General features: G+C 41.9%; 1 protein-coding gene across 2 annotated transcripts in view; it reads left to right on the top strand.

Moving 5' to 3' along the window:
• The first annotated feature begins 1,389 nt into the window (after positions 1–1,389).
• The window catches only part of LOC136857304 (multiple epidermal growth factor-like domains protein 11), a 216,760-nt gene continuing 199,984 nt past the window's right edge, over positions 1,390–18,165 (top strand). The window contains exon 1 of one of the 2 annotated variants that reach the window (XM_067135877.2): positions 1,390–1,543. In XM_067135877.2, the coding sequence (XP_066991978.1) occupies positions 1,459–1,543 (85 nt within the window). In that variant the 5' untranslated portion in view covers positions 1,390–1,458. The remainder of the gene's footprint in view (positions 1,544–18,165) is intronic. The other variant, XM_067135878.2, reaches the window with a different exon arrangement.

Raw genomic sequence — 18,165 nt, 5'->3', positions numbered from 1 at the left:
GTGTGTCAGAAACTATATTGTTCGCATATTTATCCTTATACACCTGGAGAGAAAATGAGAGTTAAGTACATGTGTCAACTATTTAGTAACGCAATCGTTAGCGGACTTAAATATTATTCTAGAAGAAATATTAAGGAGTTGGGAGAAACTGAAGGAACGATTGAATTTGAATAATTTATTTGACGTCTTGAATTGAAAATTTCCAGCATAAGGGATAACAATAAACAGACTATATTTTGATACTTTAGAGGACCGGGCGAGTTGGCCGTGCGCGTAGAGGCGCGCGGCTGCGAGCTTGCATCCGGGAGACAGTAGGTTCGAATCCCACTATCGGCAGCCCTGAAGATGGTTTTCCGTGGTTTCCCATTTTCACACCAGGCAAATGCTGGGGCTGTACCTTAATTAAGGCCACGGCCGCTCCCTTCCAACTCCTAGGCCTTTCCTATCCCATCGTCGCCATAAGACCTATCTGTGTCGGTGCGACGTAAAGCCCCTAGCAAAAAAAAAAAAAAAAAAAAAAAAAAGATACTTTAGAGGAAGGACTAGCATGGCTTAATTCCTGCGAAAATGAACTCTAATGGAAGAATATGTCAAGTTAATTTTTTCACGCGAAGTATTCCGGAGGGGTTTGGAGTAACACTAATGTCAACAATTGTTCTCATAGGTAATACATTTCATATTGTTCCGTATTGAAAAGCAATATTATGTAAAACAAGAGCTAAAAGGTTTACACCTATCCAGTACTCATATATTGTAACCTAAAAAACTCTCCAATATCATTTCATTTCATATGTCGTTCATTAATCATTGTCCCAGAGGAGTTCGGCAGGCTTTTTAGACAGCCGGTACAATTCCTATCCTCGCCGCTGGATGGGGCTTCATTCATTCCATTCCTGACCCGGTCGAATGACTGGAAACAGGCTGTGGATTTTCGTCACGATCACACTTGTTCTAGTGTTAGTTCTCAACGTTTTTTTTTCCAACTTGAAGAATGTACCTACCAAAAGACCAGGTCAAACACTTAAAATACTAGCACTTGGAGAATCTTCCTGAATTCACTTCAGCTGAAACATGTATGAACTGTTTTGGCAGGCAGTCTAGATTGTATTCCAACCATCACCTCTCCTACCCTTCTGGCCAACATTCTGCTGGTGAAATTTTTTCAGCAATGGAACTCGAACCGGCCACCCACGGTGTAAGGCCATATAGTCGTAACACCTTAACGATCAAGGCCACTATGTGGGCTATTCTTTTCTATTAATAATGTCATGTTCAAGTAACTAGGTGCGCTACATATCTTATCAGTCTTCTGAGAACATCGGGCAATGCAGGCAACGTTGTTAACTGATAAAAAATTAACTTATGATTGCTTGATTTCCTGCTAGTAAGCTGCATTGCTAATGTCTTTATCGATAGGTGGGTGGTGCGGATGTGTATAATCTGACAGTTTCAGTTAAGATGAAGACCTGGATGGTGCTTGTCAGTGTTCTGCTCCTCACAACCAAAGTGCCTGCTGGGAAAGTTGGCTATTTCTTTAAAACAGGTGAGTGCTACGTAGTGCTGGATATCAGTTCGCAAACAGATAACGTGACGTGTTGCTTGACACTTGACTGCCCGCTCTCCATGCATACAATTTTTTTTGGCTATTTGCTTTACGTCGCACCGACACAGATAGGTTTTATGGCGATAATTAACCACGGAAATTTATTAAATTAATTTAATTAAGGCCACGGCCGCTTCCTTCCCATTCCTAGGCCCCTCCTATCTTCAGGGATACTGACACTGGGGTTCGAACCCACTATCTCCCGGATGCAAGCTCACAGCTGCGCGCCCCTAACCACACGGCCAACTTGCCCGGTAAACAAAATTGCAGTTTCGTGCAGAAGTGTTTTTAGGCCGAGGTAGACTACACAGCTGGCTAGGGTGGCGGATTTTAAGGGGCGGTTTATTTAGCTGTTACTGTTTATTTTATACGAAGTTCTCTTTCCAAGTGTTGTGAATAAAGTGTTAAAATAGAAGATATGAGGGTTGGTTTTTTTTTTTTTTTTTTTTTTTCAACCTCCGATGGAATATAATAAAAGACACACTGACATAACAAAATGATTTTATCACTAAAAGTTTAGTAGTTCGCCAAAATGTTTTAGGCATTTGCCGTATCGTGACACAGCTTTCCGATGCCCACTACAAATAAGTCTGCCGCCAGTGAGGTATTATTTTTTAACATTTTATTCACAAAACTTGAAAAACCCACGGTAATCCTTTTCGAGCGAGGTTTGGCGACCACGGGGCCCATATCTGAGACCTGGCATTGCTTCCACTTGCTTGTGCCAGGCTCCTCACTTTCATCTATCCTATACGACCTTCCTTGGTCAACGCTTGTTCTTTTCCGACCCCGGTGGTATTAGAGAATTCGAGGCCTATGGAGTCTTTCATTCTCACGCCCTCCGTGGCCCTTGTCTTCCTTTGGCCGATATTTTCATTTTTCTTTTTTTGCTAGTTGTTTTACGTCGCACCGACACAGATAGGTCTTACGGCGACGATGGGACAGGCAAGGGCTAGGATTGGGAAGGAAGCGGCCGTGGCCTTAATTAAGGTACAGCCCCAGCATTTGCCTGGTGTGGAAATGGGAAACCACGGAAAATCATTTTCAGGGCTGCCGACAGTGGGGTTCGAACCTACTATCTCCCGAATACTGGATACTGGCCGCAATTAAGCGACTGCAGCTATCGAGCTCGGTTTTCATTTTTCTGTGTGTCTGATCATCCCTTCCATTTTTTCGCTATGATTAGTGTTATATACAGGACGATTGCCTAGTTGTACTCCCTCTTAAAACAATAATTACCACCCCCTCGTCTTTCTATAGCCCATACGTTAATTTTTGAAGTGTCGGACCACTTCCATTCTTTCTCTCTGGCGGTGGCGGTGTAGGGGAGCGCAGCGTGCATGCCTCTTACCCGGAGGACCCGAGTTCGATTTCCGGCCAGGCCACAGATTTTTACCTGCATCTGAGGGCTGGTTCGAGGGCCACTCAGCCTACGTGATTACAATTGAGGAGCTATCTGACGGTGAGATGGCGGCCCCGGTCTAGAACGCCAAGAATAACGGCCCAGAGAATCCATCGTGCTGACCAAACGACACCTCGTAATCTGCAGGTCTTCGGGCTGCACAGCGGTCGCTCGGTAGGCCATGGCCCTTCGTGACTCTTGCGACATGGGGTTTGCTTTTTAGGATGGTTGCCAAGTTGTACTTTATCTTAAAACAAAAATCATCCCACACCTGTGGGGTCGCGGGTGCGAACTGTGTAGCATATATGGACCCGGTCCTGTTTACAGCTGGATGCCCTTCTTGACGCCAACCCTGTGTTGAGGGATGTAATCATTATTGCGTGTTTCTGTGGTGGGTATTAGTGTGGCCATATTGTATGAATATGAAGAGGAGGGTGTTGGGACAAACATAAACACCCAGTCCTCGAGCCAGAAGAATTAATCAAACGCGATTAAAACCCCCGCTCCGAAAGGGAATCGAACCCGGGAGCTAAGGAGTCGGACGAGTATTGTTGGCAGTAATCAACTCAAAATTAATTAACGATCTGGCAATGGAAAGAGAACCGATTTTGTTTTAATAATGTCACGTCTTCACTATGCGATCATTAGCACTTGTTCCAATGCCATGCCTTATGGTGGGATAGGAAAGGCCTAGGAAGTGGAAGGAAGCGGCCGTGGCCTTAATTAAGGTACAGCCCCGGGCCTGGTATGAAAATGGGAAACCACGGAAAACCATCTTCAGGGCTGCCGACAATGGGGCTCGAACCCACTATCTCCCGATTACTAGACACTGGCCGCACTTAAGCGACTGCAGCTATCGAGCTCGGTAAAAAAGCATTTATTAAAAGCAACAAAATACAAACATCGTCCTTAAATGTACCTTATAGAGTACTGCTTGAAAACAACATTCAAGCACTGTTTTCTAATTCATCTAGAGATTTTGTCAACTACTGCAACCAATTGTTCGGCCGAGCGCTTTTTCTTAATTCTCAAAAGACTAACAATCTTGTCATCAGCTCCGTGAATTCTAACGTAATACAGCAACTAGACTACAGTACGAAGATATGATCGACGAATTTGCAACAAAGAAAGCTCGCCGTAAACCACTCATTGCCTGACTTGAGTTTGGAGAATTCAATATGCGTGTCTTATTGTTATAATTTTATTCTGCCGTCTAGTAGGCCCAGGGTAAAACGGAACAACGACGTTGACGAGCAAACAGTCAGATGGCGTCAAATGAAAATGGTTGCACACGGTAGCTGAAGCTATATTATTATGATACCGCTTTTTCCCGCCCAGCTCCATGGCTAGATGGTTAGCGTGCTGGCCTTTAGTCACAGGGGTCCCGGGTTCGATTCCCGGCAGGGTCGGGAATTTTAATCATCATTGGTTAATTTCGCTGGCACAGGGGCAAGGTGTATGTGCCGTCTTCATCATCATTTCGTCCTCATCACGACGCGCAGGTCGCCTACGGGTGTCAAATCAAAAGACCTACACCTGGCGAGCCGAACATGTCCTCGGACACTTCCGGGACTAAAAGCCATACGCCATTTCATTACCGCTTTTCCCTCCACACATGTGGTGCGAACTGTGTCGCACATATGGGTTTGGCACTGTTTTACGGCCAAATGCCCAAATCTGACGCCAACTCCATACGGGGGATGTAATCACTATTGCGTGTGTTTGTGGTGGTGGTTATTGTGGTGTGCTGTCTCAATAAGAAGAGGGAGTGTTGGGACAAGTACAAACAACCAGTCCCTGAGCCATTAATCAGACACGATTAAAATCCTGACCCAGCCGAGAATCGAACCGGGACCCTCTGAACTGAAGGCCTCAACGCTGACCATTCAGCCAAGGAGTCTGATTAAACTATTTGGTGGTATATTCATGTCAAAATAAGGGAGGGAAATATATTTCTCTGCTTAGAGACGCCAAGCAGACAAGTTTGCTCCTGGATAGGCGTACTGTAGAGTTGTCATATAACTTATATAAATAAAATAATAATTTTGTCTGCAAACATCAAATTTTCCTTAACCTTCGTTTACATCTCGTAGGTGCATAAATGTTTAAAACTCCTATGTGTGTGTGTGTGGGCCGTAGACTACACTCACGGTATTCCCTGCCGGCCGAAGAGGCGACTAAGAGGTGCCTCAGGGGCTCTCAACTTGAAAGCGTGTGTTAGTGACCACGATATCCCCAGCTGAGTCTGACATTGCTTCCACTTACTTGTGCCAGTCTCCTCGCTTGTATCTTTTTTATCTGACCTCCCTTGGTCAACTCTTGTTCTTTTCCGACCCCGACGGTACTAGGATTGCGAACCCTCGAGAGTCTTTCATTTTCACGCCCTTCGTAGCCCTTACCTTTATTTTACCGATACCTTTATTCTTCAGAGTATTAGCCATCTTACTTTATCCTTTTGTAATAATACTGAAATAGTAAGTAAAGTAAAACTCGCATCCTCGTCCCGAAGTGCTGCAGCTCTTTTCAGGCACACCCCCAATGGAGGTGAGCTGCATGTACCATTTCAACCACATACCAGCCCTCCTGCCATTCTTAAATTTCTGGCGGTACCGGACAGCTAACCGTTACGCTACGGAGGCGGGATACTATAATAATAATAATAATAATAATAATAATAATAATAATAATAATAATAATAATAATAATAATAATAATAATAATAATAATAATACCACCTCTGTGGTGTAGTGGTTAGTGTGATTACCTGCCCCACCCACCGAGGCCCGGGTTCGATTCCTGGCCTTGGTACGAGGACTGGAGCTGGGTCCACTCAGCCTGAGTACAGGGGAGGGGGGTGTTCGATTCCCAACTCAGCCATCGTCGAAATGGTTTCCCTTCTTCTCCTCCAGGCAAATGCCGGGATGGTACCTAACTTAAGGCTACGGCCGCTTCCTGCTCTCTTCCTTGTCTGTCCGTTCTGATCTTCCCATCCCCCCGCAAGGCCGCTGTTCAGCATAGCAGGTGAGGTAGCTTGGGCGAGGTACTGGTCCTCAACCCAGTTGTATCCCCCAACCCAAATTCTCACACTCCAGGACACTGCCCTTGAGGCGGTAGAGGTGGGATCCCTCACTGAGTCCGAGGGAAGAACCTACCCTGGAGGGTAAACGGATTGAGAAGTAATAATAATAATAATAATAATAATAATAATAATAATAATAATAATAATAATAATAATAATAATAATAATAAATAGACGGCCTGTATTGCATGTCTGTGAGGATGGGGCCCCACCTATGATAAATTCTAATGTTGAAGACACCACACACACCCAGCTCCGAGCCGTCACAATTAACCAATGAAGCTTCGAATCCCAGAGCCGACACGCTAACCATTTGGCCATGGAGCTGAACGTTTCCCCCTTCGCCTAGTATTAATAGTAGTTGCCTGTCCGGCTCCACGGCTAAATGGTTAGCGTGCTGGCCTTTGGTCACAGGGGTCCCGGGTTCGATTCTCGGCAGGGTCGGAAATGTTAACCTTAATCGGTTGATTTCGCTGGCACGGGGGCTGAGTATGTGTGTCGTCTTCATAATCACTTCATCCTCATCACGACGCTCAGGTCGCCTACGGGTGTCAAATCAAAATACCTGCATCTGGCGAGCCAAACTTGTCCTCGGACACTCCCGGCACTAAATCCCATACGCCATTTCAATGGTAGTTGCCCAAGTATACTTCCTCTTAAAACATTTTCTATCACCATTATTTTATTATACCCTCGAGGATAACGATAATTTTCCCGCAATGTGTTAATATGACTCTATCAGACTCCGTATTTTAAATTGAAGGTTAGATCTTATTTTTATTGCTGGTTGGATCCTCAAACAGCACCATCAAGGGTTATGCGGTTATAAGGTAGCCCCAAAAACCAATGGTAGCCTCAAAATGAGGCGTACTAAGCAAGATGGGGAGTGAGGTAGTTTGCCATTGCTTTCCCCACTGGGTCAGAAAGTACTACTGCAGCAGGACTGACCCTATGAGCAACACCTTTCATAACACTCAGATGCACCCGTCATGCTCTGAATGTCAGTACTCAGCACTACTCACACCCCAGCAGCTTCCATATTGTCACAGCCATGGGTGTTGACTGGGACTTCGGTGGAAGCTACACTTTACTCTGGCCTATGCCAAGAGATGGATGCAAAAGTACTGTATCCATACAGAAATGACAGCAGGCAAAGACACGTGATAGCGATATGAAATTAAGTTAAAAAAATAAAATAATGCCCATTCTGATTAGCAAGTGAAGGGTATGGTACATGGGAAAATGGGCTCGTTGACATTTTGTTTTTATAAGTTGCTTTACGTCGCACCGACACAGATAGGTTTTATGGCGACGATGCGTCAGGAAAGAGCTAGGATTGGGAAGGAATTAGCCGTGACCTTAATTACGGTACAGCCCCTGCATTTGCCTGGTGTGAAAATGGAAAACCACGGAAAACTATCTTCAGGGCTGCCGACAGTGGGATTCGAACCCACTATCTCCCAAATACTGGGTACTGGCCGCACTTAAGCGACTGCAGCTATCGAGCTCGGTCGTTGACATTTTTAAAACGTTAGAGGGGAACGTTTTGAAACAAAAACAACTTAAGTACAAGCTTAGAATTCAATATATTTATAACTTTATTTATGTTTTGACTTAAATATTTCTCTTACATATCAGTATAAATGTTTATTTCGGTTTAGAAAATGATATTTATTTCTCTTTAAATACTTATGATCTTGAATATCTGGAACTTATCTTTCTATGCTGGAGTGGAGAGTAAACATGACTTCATTAAGTTCCAGATTTTGAAGTTCATAAGTGGGGGTAGGGGGGATTAAACAGGTAAGTTAAGGGCGTATTCTGCCCGAAGGCAGGTCCGAACCTCCGCAGAGGTGTGCCTGAGCCGTAGTGTACGTACGGTAGGGTGGCCAGTTTCTTTCCGCTCCTCCATTCCCTTAAGCCCCCACCAACGGCGCGTGGCAACTAGTGATGGGACATTCGATTCATTTTACTGAATCGATTCATTTGATTCCGTTCACGTTACTGAATCGATACAGTGATCCGATTCACGGCTCATTGGTCACAGCTCCTACTGCATCTGTGTAGTAAGTATGTGCTGGTAAGACAGCAGCAACAGCATTCAGTGCTCGCAGCTGCCATCTGGTCTTCATACTATGAACTCCTTTCTTAGAAAAAATGCTAGTTACTCTAATACGTCGAAGGTTTCCGGCGACGCAGGGTGGGAAAGGTTAGGATTAGGAAGGTAGCAGCCATGACCTGAATTAAGGTACAGTCCCAGCATTTCCTGGTGTGAAAATGGGGAAACTACGGAAAAACCATCTTAACGGCTGCCGACGGTGGGATTCGAACCCACCATCCCCCGAATGCAAGCGCATAGCTACGCGATATTAACCGCACGACAACTCGCTCAGTCATTTAAAAAAAAGTATTTATATATCAGCTGAGGATTTTTTAATAGTCATATTTTGTATAGGCTACCCGAGATGTACAGTAGCCCGCTGGTTTTCTGATTCAACATACTGTTATTGCGTCTGTCCACATATGATTGAAGTCTTGTGCAACGATGTGACATATGAACTGAGAGAATACTGAGCCGTTCTTCCCAATATAAAACAGGTACTTTTGAGTGGTCATGAGCATGACTCATAGTCATAGGGCAGGCTAGAGTCGAGAGTTTAATTGTCAAATGTCAACTAAGTTATAATACTAAGATTCATTAAACTAATAAATCGTATAACCTAATAGCCTACCTACTTACTAGCTACTTCAGAATTATGTTGTGACTACCTTTTTAACACTGCAAATAAATCCATCTATTATTTAAACCTCCCTGTAAGAAGGGGACAGTGAATGCAAATGGGTATTATTTTCAAATGAGCTGAGCTCGAGAGTCCATTATAGCATACGATTCTTTCAGTGTAGCATGGCTCACTGTATGTCTCGCTGCAGTGAGCTGATAAGGAGCCGTGTGTATCTTGTGTCTCACTGAGCCGCGCTCGTTCACGATTCTTTCGATGTGCCATGGCTCACTGTATGTCTCGCTGCAGCGGAAGCTCGGCTCTCCGCGTGTCCAGTGAGCCGATAAGGAGCCGTGTGTATCATGTGTCTCACTGAGCCGCGCTCGTTCACGATTCTTTCGATGTGCCATGATTCACTGTCTCGCTGCAGCGGAAGCTCGGCTCTCCGCTTGTCCAGTGAGCCGATAAGGAGCTGTGTGTATCATGTGTCTCACTGAACCGCGCTCGTTCACGATTCTTTCGATGTGCCATGATTCACTGTCTCGCTGCAGCGGAAGCTCGGCTCCCCGTCAACGTCCAGTGAGTGCGCCACTCAGCACTGTCCGCTGGGAGTAAGCTGAATCGTGTGCCGTGAGCTCGCCGTTCCTGTGAATCGATTCACTCGGACACTTGAATGAATCGATAAACTGCTTCGAATCATACATTTAGTAGCCAACACTAGTGGCAACCCATCCAAATCTTGATCACGCCCAATGTTGCTGAACTTCGGAGATCTCACGGAATCCGGTGTTTCAACACGGCTACGGCCGTTTGCAGATTAAACAGAAATAAACATTATATTTGTATACTTTTTAAACAGAAAAACATAAATGTTTATATTTTTTCTAAACAGAAATATTTATACTTTTCTAAATATTTGAGTGTTATTTGATAGAATCTGATGTTGTTCTTTTAAGAACTAACATGCCGTTCTTCTTGTTCTTCTTTCGTTTCACCCCTCCTTTGGGGCACGTTTAATCAATCCCTTCTCTGTGTGTTTTTCTTTTCTTTTAGTGCTCAGTATTTGTTCATTCTTCCTGATCTTCGTTTCCTCTCGTCTTTCGAGATCATAGGTTTGGATTTTAATTTAGATTTGTCTTGGAACCTTACATTTTCGTCTTCGGTTATTACTTTCGATCGAATAGTGGATTTTCTGTAATATTTAATTCTACTAGTTCTTTTTCACTTTCTTTAAACCAGTTGGGTTTTGTTTTCCGGTTACGGAATAAGTCAAAGATTTGTTTGGTTAATCTATTAGAGTTCATTCTGAGAAGATGAACGTAAACATTTATCCTTCTTTTTCGCATAGCATCTGAGAGTTTTTGAATTGTCTTATGGAGTGTTTCATTCTTGATGTACATTATCTTATTATCCTGAAATTTTTGTCCTATGATCTGTCTTAAAATTTTCCTTTCTTTTGACTGGAGTTTCTCCATCTTGATTTTGAAATTCGTGTTTAGTGTTTCTGCTGCGTGTAGTGCTTCTGGTTTAATCACTGTTTTATAATGTTTAATTTTGGACTCCCATGGAAGGGATTTCTTGTTATATGTGTCTTTTGTTAGTTCGAAGGCCAGTTCAAGTTTATTTTTCCTGAATTCCATTGCTTTGCTTTCCACAGAATTTCCAACTAAATCCGTTCTCCGAGATATTTGAATTCTTTTACTATTTCAAGATTTTGTTATTGGAATTGTCGTTCTATTTTAATTAAGTTTTTTCAGGTATAATACTGTTACTATATGTTTTCTCTTTCAGGAAGTTTGAAAATATATTATTCAAAATAAGTTTCGGCAGACGGAAGAACCTGACAGTTATAAATTAACCGAGTTTAAACTGAAAAGAGAAGGCTTCAGATATCATAAAACATAAGTATAGGCATAACTGTAACTACCACACTCATCTTAATTACACATCTTTGTTAGCACAGCATGTAATTGTGCAAATAAGTAAAGGGGATCATTGCGTAATAAAGTCCACACTTCTTTGAATTTGATACTGGTCAATTTCAGCATACGATAGACGCCGTGCAGCTATATTTGACCACTTATGTAGCAAGTACTGTTCGTGTCTGTAAAATTCAGCTGTCGTGCTGCTGATAATTTTTGCTAGATGTTGGAGATCATGAAATTTTGCAGCCGAAATGGTAAGGCAACCTAAAACAAATCAACACAAAATAAAATTAGTATTGTGGAATGAAAGTATTTTCTATACTTTAGGTCCCGAAACGAATACTCATTATTATACGAGAAAAGTGGCAGTTCAAATTTATGAAGAGCTAGCACATCGATCTTCTCCCTTCCTCATAGACTGTCTTTCACCTGTTCAAAATGAGGCAGTTTTTATGAAAGCCTTGATTTTCACCCGGTTATTTTTAATGTCGCAGATTGTTGCTCGTCTGAAACTATACACCTCAAAGAAATTGGAATGTTGTGGGATTAGGCACTTTATGTGGTAGGGCGTGTGTAGTCCTATTGTAAGTAGTAGATAGCACTTTTATTTATTTATTTATTTATTTATTTATTTATTTATTTATTTAATCTTTCTACAATTGGAAATTGCCCCTGAGGACAAAGTATACAAAAAGACAAGATGAATATTAAAAGTGATAAAATTGTGAGTTGGTTAGCACTTTTGACATACTGTATATTGTTGCATTAAAAAATTTGGAAGATATAGTTCTTCAGGATTTGGACGGAATATTTCAAGGCAGTCACTGCACTTTCTTTTATTAATGCCTGATTGAGATTAAAATGTTTTTAGAACTGGACGAAAAGAGAGGAATGTTCCTCTAGCGCAACCATTAATCATGTGACTTCGATATCATCCAGTCGGTATTCTTGTTGATAGAATGGGATGGTTAATTCATATGTTGTTTTCTTTTCATCATATACTACACCCTTACTGGGCTTGACTAGGAGACCCAAGCATAATCCTGCGTCTGTGTAACTGAGGAACAACCACGGATGAGACTATATCGAAGAGCGGCCCGAATCGCCAACACGGGCTTCGAACCGCCCTCCTCCTACTTTGTGGGTGAGCCTCGGCATTACTCGAGCACTATCGGGGGTGGAGACGTTCGAAAAAAAAAAGAATCAGTAAATAAGAAAAATATTTAAGATGGAGTCTTATCTAATGTGAAAGTAGGATTTTTTGGGTTCAACTCTTTACTGGATACTGCTTAGCACTACTAGAAATGACAAGAATCATGTAATGGGGTCACGAATATAAATTTATTTCTGTATTGCGACATAAGAATAAATAACACTATCATAATAAAAATCTCCACACCAGGAAAAAAGGACAGTATGCAAATAAACTGACTCGCTTGAAGGGCGTTCAATGATCTCAACTCATCACAGACTGCATCTGGCAATGAAATATAATCCAAATCTGGCAATTAAATATCATCTTATCTTTCTGTCAGAATTGTCCTTTCTTTCGGTTGGATCACCTCCATCATATCATTTGAGCAGATGCCCCATACACAATACACTCTATTCTCAGCACGTAATTAACCCGTCCCTACACTATATAATTAACACATGAGAAAAATATTTACATTTAAAAACACGCAACAATGAGCCAAATTCTTCCGACTCACCGCATATCCTGACACCACGACAAACAATGATGAACATCGGCTCTGTTTCAACTCAAAGGAATAAAATATTGCACTGAACAAAAATTATATGTACAAACGGGCCATTCCTGAAAGTAAAACTTAGACACACCTTCTGACCCGGCGAAGAGTTCACTCAAGCTTAACACAAGCTTGCGCAGACCGGCTTCCCAAGGGTTCAAACCGGACTCCTTCTGACTGAGAGATACACACCTGGAAAACCCTGTCTACCTATTTTTTGGTATTTCTACACATGGGGGAACATACCCTTAACTACCATATTATTATTGAACACCAACATTCTTAACTGGACTATTGAAAAGAAGAAATAAAAACAGTGTGCAGTTTCAGGGGATCCATAGCTTTAACTTCAAGACACAGCAAGTCTGCGCGAAGGGGACCGAAATAAAAAAATCCTTTGTTACGCCGGGAGAATGGTCACTCGTCACCCTCTCCATTCACGGGCCAGCTTGGACCGTAACCTTCTAATTACAGCCACTAATTCCCTCCCTAAGATTCACTTCTTACCGCCCAATTTATTCATTTGACCCACTTATTCATATCCTCTGGACTTCCCAACATTCACTGATCCATCATTTATCCATCATTTTACTTAGATTTGCCTCGGGGCTCTATCACATTCTAACTCCTTCGTAACTCATCGTCATTTTAGGGCGCTCAACATTTCTCATTACTTCTCGCAATACATACCAGAGTTTCCTAGGGTATATGGGCTATCGCTATAATTTTTCTCAACCCTTCGATTTCTCTCTTCTCTTGCCATCCAATCGTATCATTCCTCAGTCCTGGTGTCCATTACAAGCTCACGTTGTTCGCACAAAAGCAAAGGAAACACTCCAAACAGATTCTAGTAAAAATCAAAGGAATTTTGCATATTGTCCCTAACATTATTCCCCTAAATCATCACAAGTTTGTATTTCTTTACCTCAGTCAGAACTCTTCTTTCTTGAATACATCATACTTTAACACTAATGCACGTGTTAGCTAGGCATGCATATATCTGAATGAACCCTTGAGCATTCGGCTGCATATTCCCCACGACAACCGTATTGAACATCAATAGCAAATTCTTGGACATGGTATCCCTCATTCACCACTCACTATTGTTTCCATCCCGTTTAGGGAAGCTCAAAATGCTATTACATCCTTGTCCCCATACACACTAAGATATTACAAATCACTAATAAAACGAAAATAATCCCCACGAAATACTTAACAGGAAAATGTGGTTTCGTCCGGAAAATTTAGCTCTTATGACTTTACGTTAACATTGGCAAAAAAGATAATCAAATTCAATAACAGGGCATGCATCATTTACAGTATTTACGTATTAAACAAAAGAAATTCCTATATTATGTCACCCCAGTTATCTTTTATCGAGCTAAGAAATACCATGGACATCAACTCATTTGTTTGGTGGTCATTCACGGGCAGTGGCGGCTCGTGAGAAAATCGTCCAACGTGCTACAAAAAACCCTAAATAAGCTGTTTTCAATCTGCATATTGCCATGATGAACAACTCACAATTTACTTCAAACTTCTTAATAATAATAATAATAATAATAATAATAATAATAATAATAATAATAATAATAATAATAATAATAATAATAATAATAATAATAATAATAATAATAATAATAATAATCATTTCTCACAATTTATAACACAGAACAAACAAAAACATTAATTTGGAAGCAGATGAATACTTCGACAACTATCTACGAGATAAATATTTATTTCGAGAAAGATTGTTTTTACTCATCTAATGGCGAAATACAAAGTCCATACGGCGATCTTTCTTGCTGCAAAACTTGTCGATCACCTTTTGGTTAAAGTTCTTTATTTCCGAGATAAGCTTTTTCTCGATTGATAGCATCGCTAATGCATTCAACCGTTCCTGACACATAGTATTTCGAAGGAACGTTTTAATCCTTTTAAGACTCGAAAAGCATCTTTCCGGTTCGGAAGGAGTCATTGGAATCGTAATCAAAATCCTGAGCAATTCTGTTATCTGGGCGAAGGTATCCTGCAGTTTGTTCTTCAGGATCAGTTGAAGTAAAGGAACTGCACCGTCAATTTCTCTGAAATCAGTTCTTTCATACAGAACGCTGAGCTCAGTCATTAGTCTATTCTTGTCTGGGAGTCTGTATACGTCACACACAGTATTCACTGCTTTTACAGGGAACTGTTTTGAATATTCGCTAAAATTCATCGAATCTAATAAATTTGCAACCTCTAAATAAGAAAGAGACTCAAATCTACGATCTAACTCTTCAGTGATTCGATCACAAACATCCTTAGCATCAGCCGTCCTGTAGGATTCCGTTCTGCGTTTTTTGCTTTGTGGCATTTCTGAAGAAACTTCATTTGCTATTTTATCGACAGAATCCCTGACTAAAGCAACAGTTTTCTTAAAAATGCCAACAGCTTTTCCTATTTTTATTGCATCTGTCGATCTTGCTTGTAGCTGGGAGTACAAAATATCCACATGAGGCATAATTCTGTGAAAGAAAGACAGCCAAAATAAGAACTCTTCGTCCTCCAAATTGTGCCTGAGTCCACGTGCTTCTTGAACTGTCCTTACAGATTTCGACTGTTCCAGGTCCAGAAAGCATTGCAACAAAGCATCTTTGTTTTCATGCACGACATTGACGGTTCTAGACTTGAAGTTCCACCTTGTTGATGAACATCCTGGAATTCATCGTGCTACCACTTTCTCCAAAGCTGCCAGACGTTGAGGAGATCTGGAAAAGAATGCAGGAAATGCAGATAGGCTGCAGAAAAATACGCGCGCAGCTTGATTTTGAGAGGCCGCGTGTTCTAATACGAGGTTGAGCTGGTGGGCGTAGCAGTGAATGTAATTGGCTAGGGGATAGTGAGCTTTGATTTTCTTTTGAACTCCACCTCTTTCACCACTCATCACAGATGCTCCATCGTATGTTTGGGCGATAATTTTATCTGGATTAACCTGAAAAATGCTATTGACCTGCTGCAGTATGCACTCAGATATTGCATCTGCAGTTTGTCCATCTGGATTAAAGAATCCCCAAAATCTTTCAAGTGGTTGTCCATTTAATACGTATCTGAACACTTTAACACCAACTGTAGCTCTTCAGAAACGTCAGTAGTTTCATCTGCCATAATAGCAGTGTACTTAGAGTTATGTATTTCCTCCAGTATCTTTTCACGGCAGACTTCCAGCATACAGTCTAGCAATTCATTCTGGATGGTTTTTGATGTGCCCTTAAATACCTTATTGGATTCCATGTGTTCCTTAATGGCACTGTCTAGACTGCTCATGAAATCAACTAATCCCAAGAACACTCCTGGATTTTCAGATACGGAAGACACATCATGACCACGTAAAGCTAGTTCGAATGCCCCACAAAATTTTATACAGTCAATGATTTTAGACAAAATATACCTATTCTTCTCTATTTCTGCATTATGTCTCTGCAAATTGTCGTGATATGCCCTACTAAGTTGTGTTGCAATATTCACATTTCCTAGAGCACTTAGGTCCACTACATTATTGATGTGTTTTCTGTTCGACGAATGCTTCTTCATATACTCGTTCAAATGCCCCAGATCCTTCACACCTTTCGTACTCCAGATATCATTATTTCCAAATAAGACGCAAGGAAAACAAAACAAAGCATTTCTTATATCACAGCCACATATCCAACTGTTATTGTCGTAAACTTTACAGTTGAAATGCCTGATATAACTGGAATTTCGCCCTCTCGAAGCCTTCTGAGTTAAATTTAAGACTGGAGTGGGACGACCTATTCTTTTTATGTTCACTATTTCTTCTAATGTTCTCCTAGAAAATGGTTCTTTCATCAAACTGTCCACACTATTCATGCTGTATACTCACTTCCCAAATAGGATGATGGAAATATAAATCCCCACTAAGAACACTAATTTAATTTCACTTGATATACACTGTAGAGGATAAATAATTGGATAATTCTCCGTATGAACTTAAGCACCAACACAGTGATAGAAAAACACGCACCAACAATATAACCGCGAGATCAAACACCGCACAAAGCAACTGAAAGTGCTACCAACAGAATCATTGAGACCTCTTCTATTACCAGCATAAATACATTCTAATGCGGGATAACATTTAGGGTCAGTCCAAGATTCTTTGACTCACGTACGAATTCCTTATTTTTTACACAAAAGGAAGATGAATATTTTAATAAGCATTGATTGGTTACCTTAATAACAACATTATGTTTGTGATAGATTGCCCCCAGTTACCTTTTGAGCCCAGACGATGCTACTCTCTGGTGGCAGAATCGCTTATCACGTTCAACATCACACGGCCGACTGGATACCTCACTGCGCTCCGCTAGCTAGAGCGACGCATCAAGTCGGCCGTGAACATCACGGTAGCAAGAGGCATCGAGCATTTCTACCCCCTTGCGGGAGAAAAAGTAACTATAGACGGGATCATAGAAAGTTGATCCCGGTTGACGGTATACTCCACCGGCTACGGGGAGTGTTTCAAACTTGGCTGCGCCTGCGTATTGCTTCCTTCAGGCTACACGCCCGAGCTCATTTCTCGTGAGCACGAGCCAGGTTCCGCGGGAGAACGGCGCTAGTTGTTCGACAGATCTCGCCCTGATTTTCACAAAGCACAAATTCATACTGTACTCAAAACAAAGAAAAGGCACCAGAATAATTGTACTGAATATAATTAATTCCTTACACTTCCAAGCTACGTGCTGGAGCCCGGTAGCACGTATTGACCGGCCGCCACTGTTCACGGGGAACCCAAGGTGGAGGTCTACTCGTTCATCCTCTCGGCGCTGTAAACGACAGTATCAGCCTTGGAACCTGGTGTACGACAGTCCGCCACGCTGGCGCGGCTCGTCCAACTGCTACAAATTTTGAAGTAATCCAATTGGTATCAGCTCCAGCATTTGCCACACATTCCTTTCTGGCTACAACGACACATACGTACACATAATTTTACACAGGAGTTTCCCTTATGGAGGCCGTTCTCTCTAGTCAAGGGCGGCACACACTAACAATACGAGTAGCGTGACTCGTAAGACTTGAGACACCGTTACTCCGAATAGCGGAATTGTTCCTGTGGACGCCATTCTACCACTGATTTTACTGCCCTGAATTTAATACCACCAACTGATTGATATCGGGTCGTATCATATATTTCTAGCAGCCTACTTAATTATGCACAGAATCTGAGACCTTTGCCTAGGCTCTATTTCTATAGTTCAAGTTCCTAACACACAGTTCACAAGATGCACTCCCGGGTTATAAGGTTTAGGATCACGACGACAATATCTTCGTCTTCTGTTAGCTGTCACGAGACTGCTCTGGATCGGCCACCGGGCTTTCATTTTATTGAAAACCGACCTACACTTGCGGTTGTAGGATCTGTCACACTGAATTAAGGAAATCGGCTCCGTCAATAGCTGGAGTTCAAAACATTTAAAGGGTGCGTATTATAGACCTCGAGTTCCTCTTTCACTTGAGCTAATTGCGATCGCATTTCGATCGACAGTTTTTAGGTAATCAAGCTTCAGCCTTTAATTAGAGCAGTAGCGTCCCCTTGTGGGAGGAGTAAACTTTTGGGCGCAATACTCGGCTTGGGGACGCGGTGTTTTCACATATGTTAGCAGTACTTTGCAGCTGGACATTTGGTGA

This window comes from Anabrus simplex, chromosome 1 (genome assembly GCF_040414725.1).
Source record: "Anabrus simplex isolate iqAnaSimp1 chromosome 1, ASM4041472v1, whole genome shotgun sequence".
In the NCBI taxonomy this organism is placed as follows: Eukaryota; Metazoa; Arthropoda; class Insecta; order Orthoptera; family Tettigoniidae; genus Anabrus; species Anabrus simplex.
This window is presented reverse-complemented; position numbering and strand designations above follow the sequence as displayed.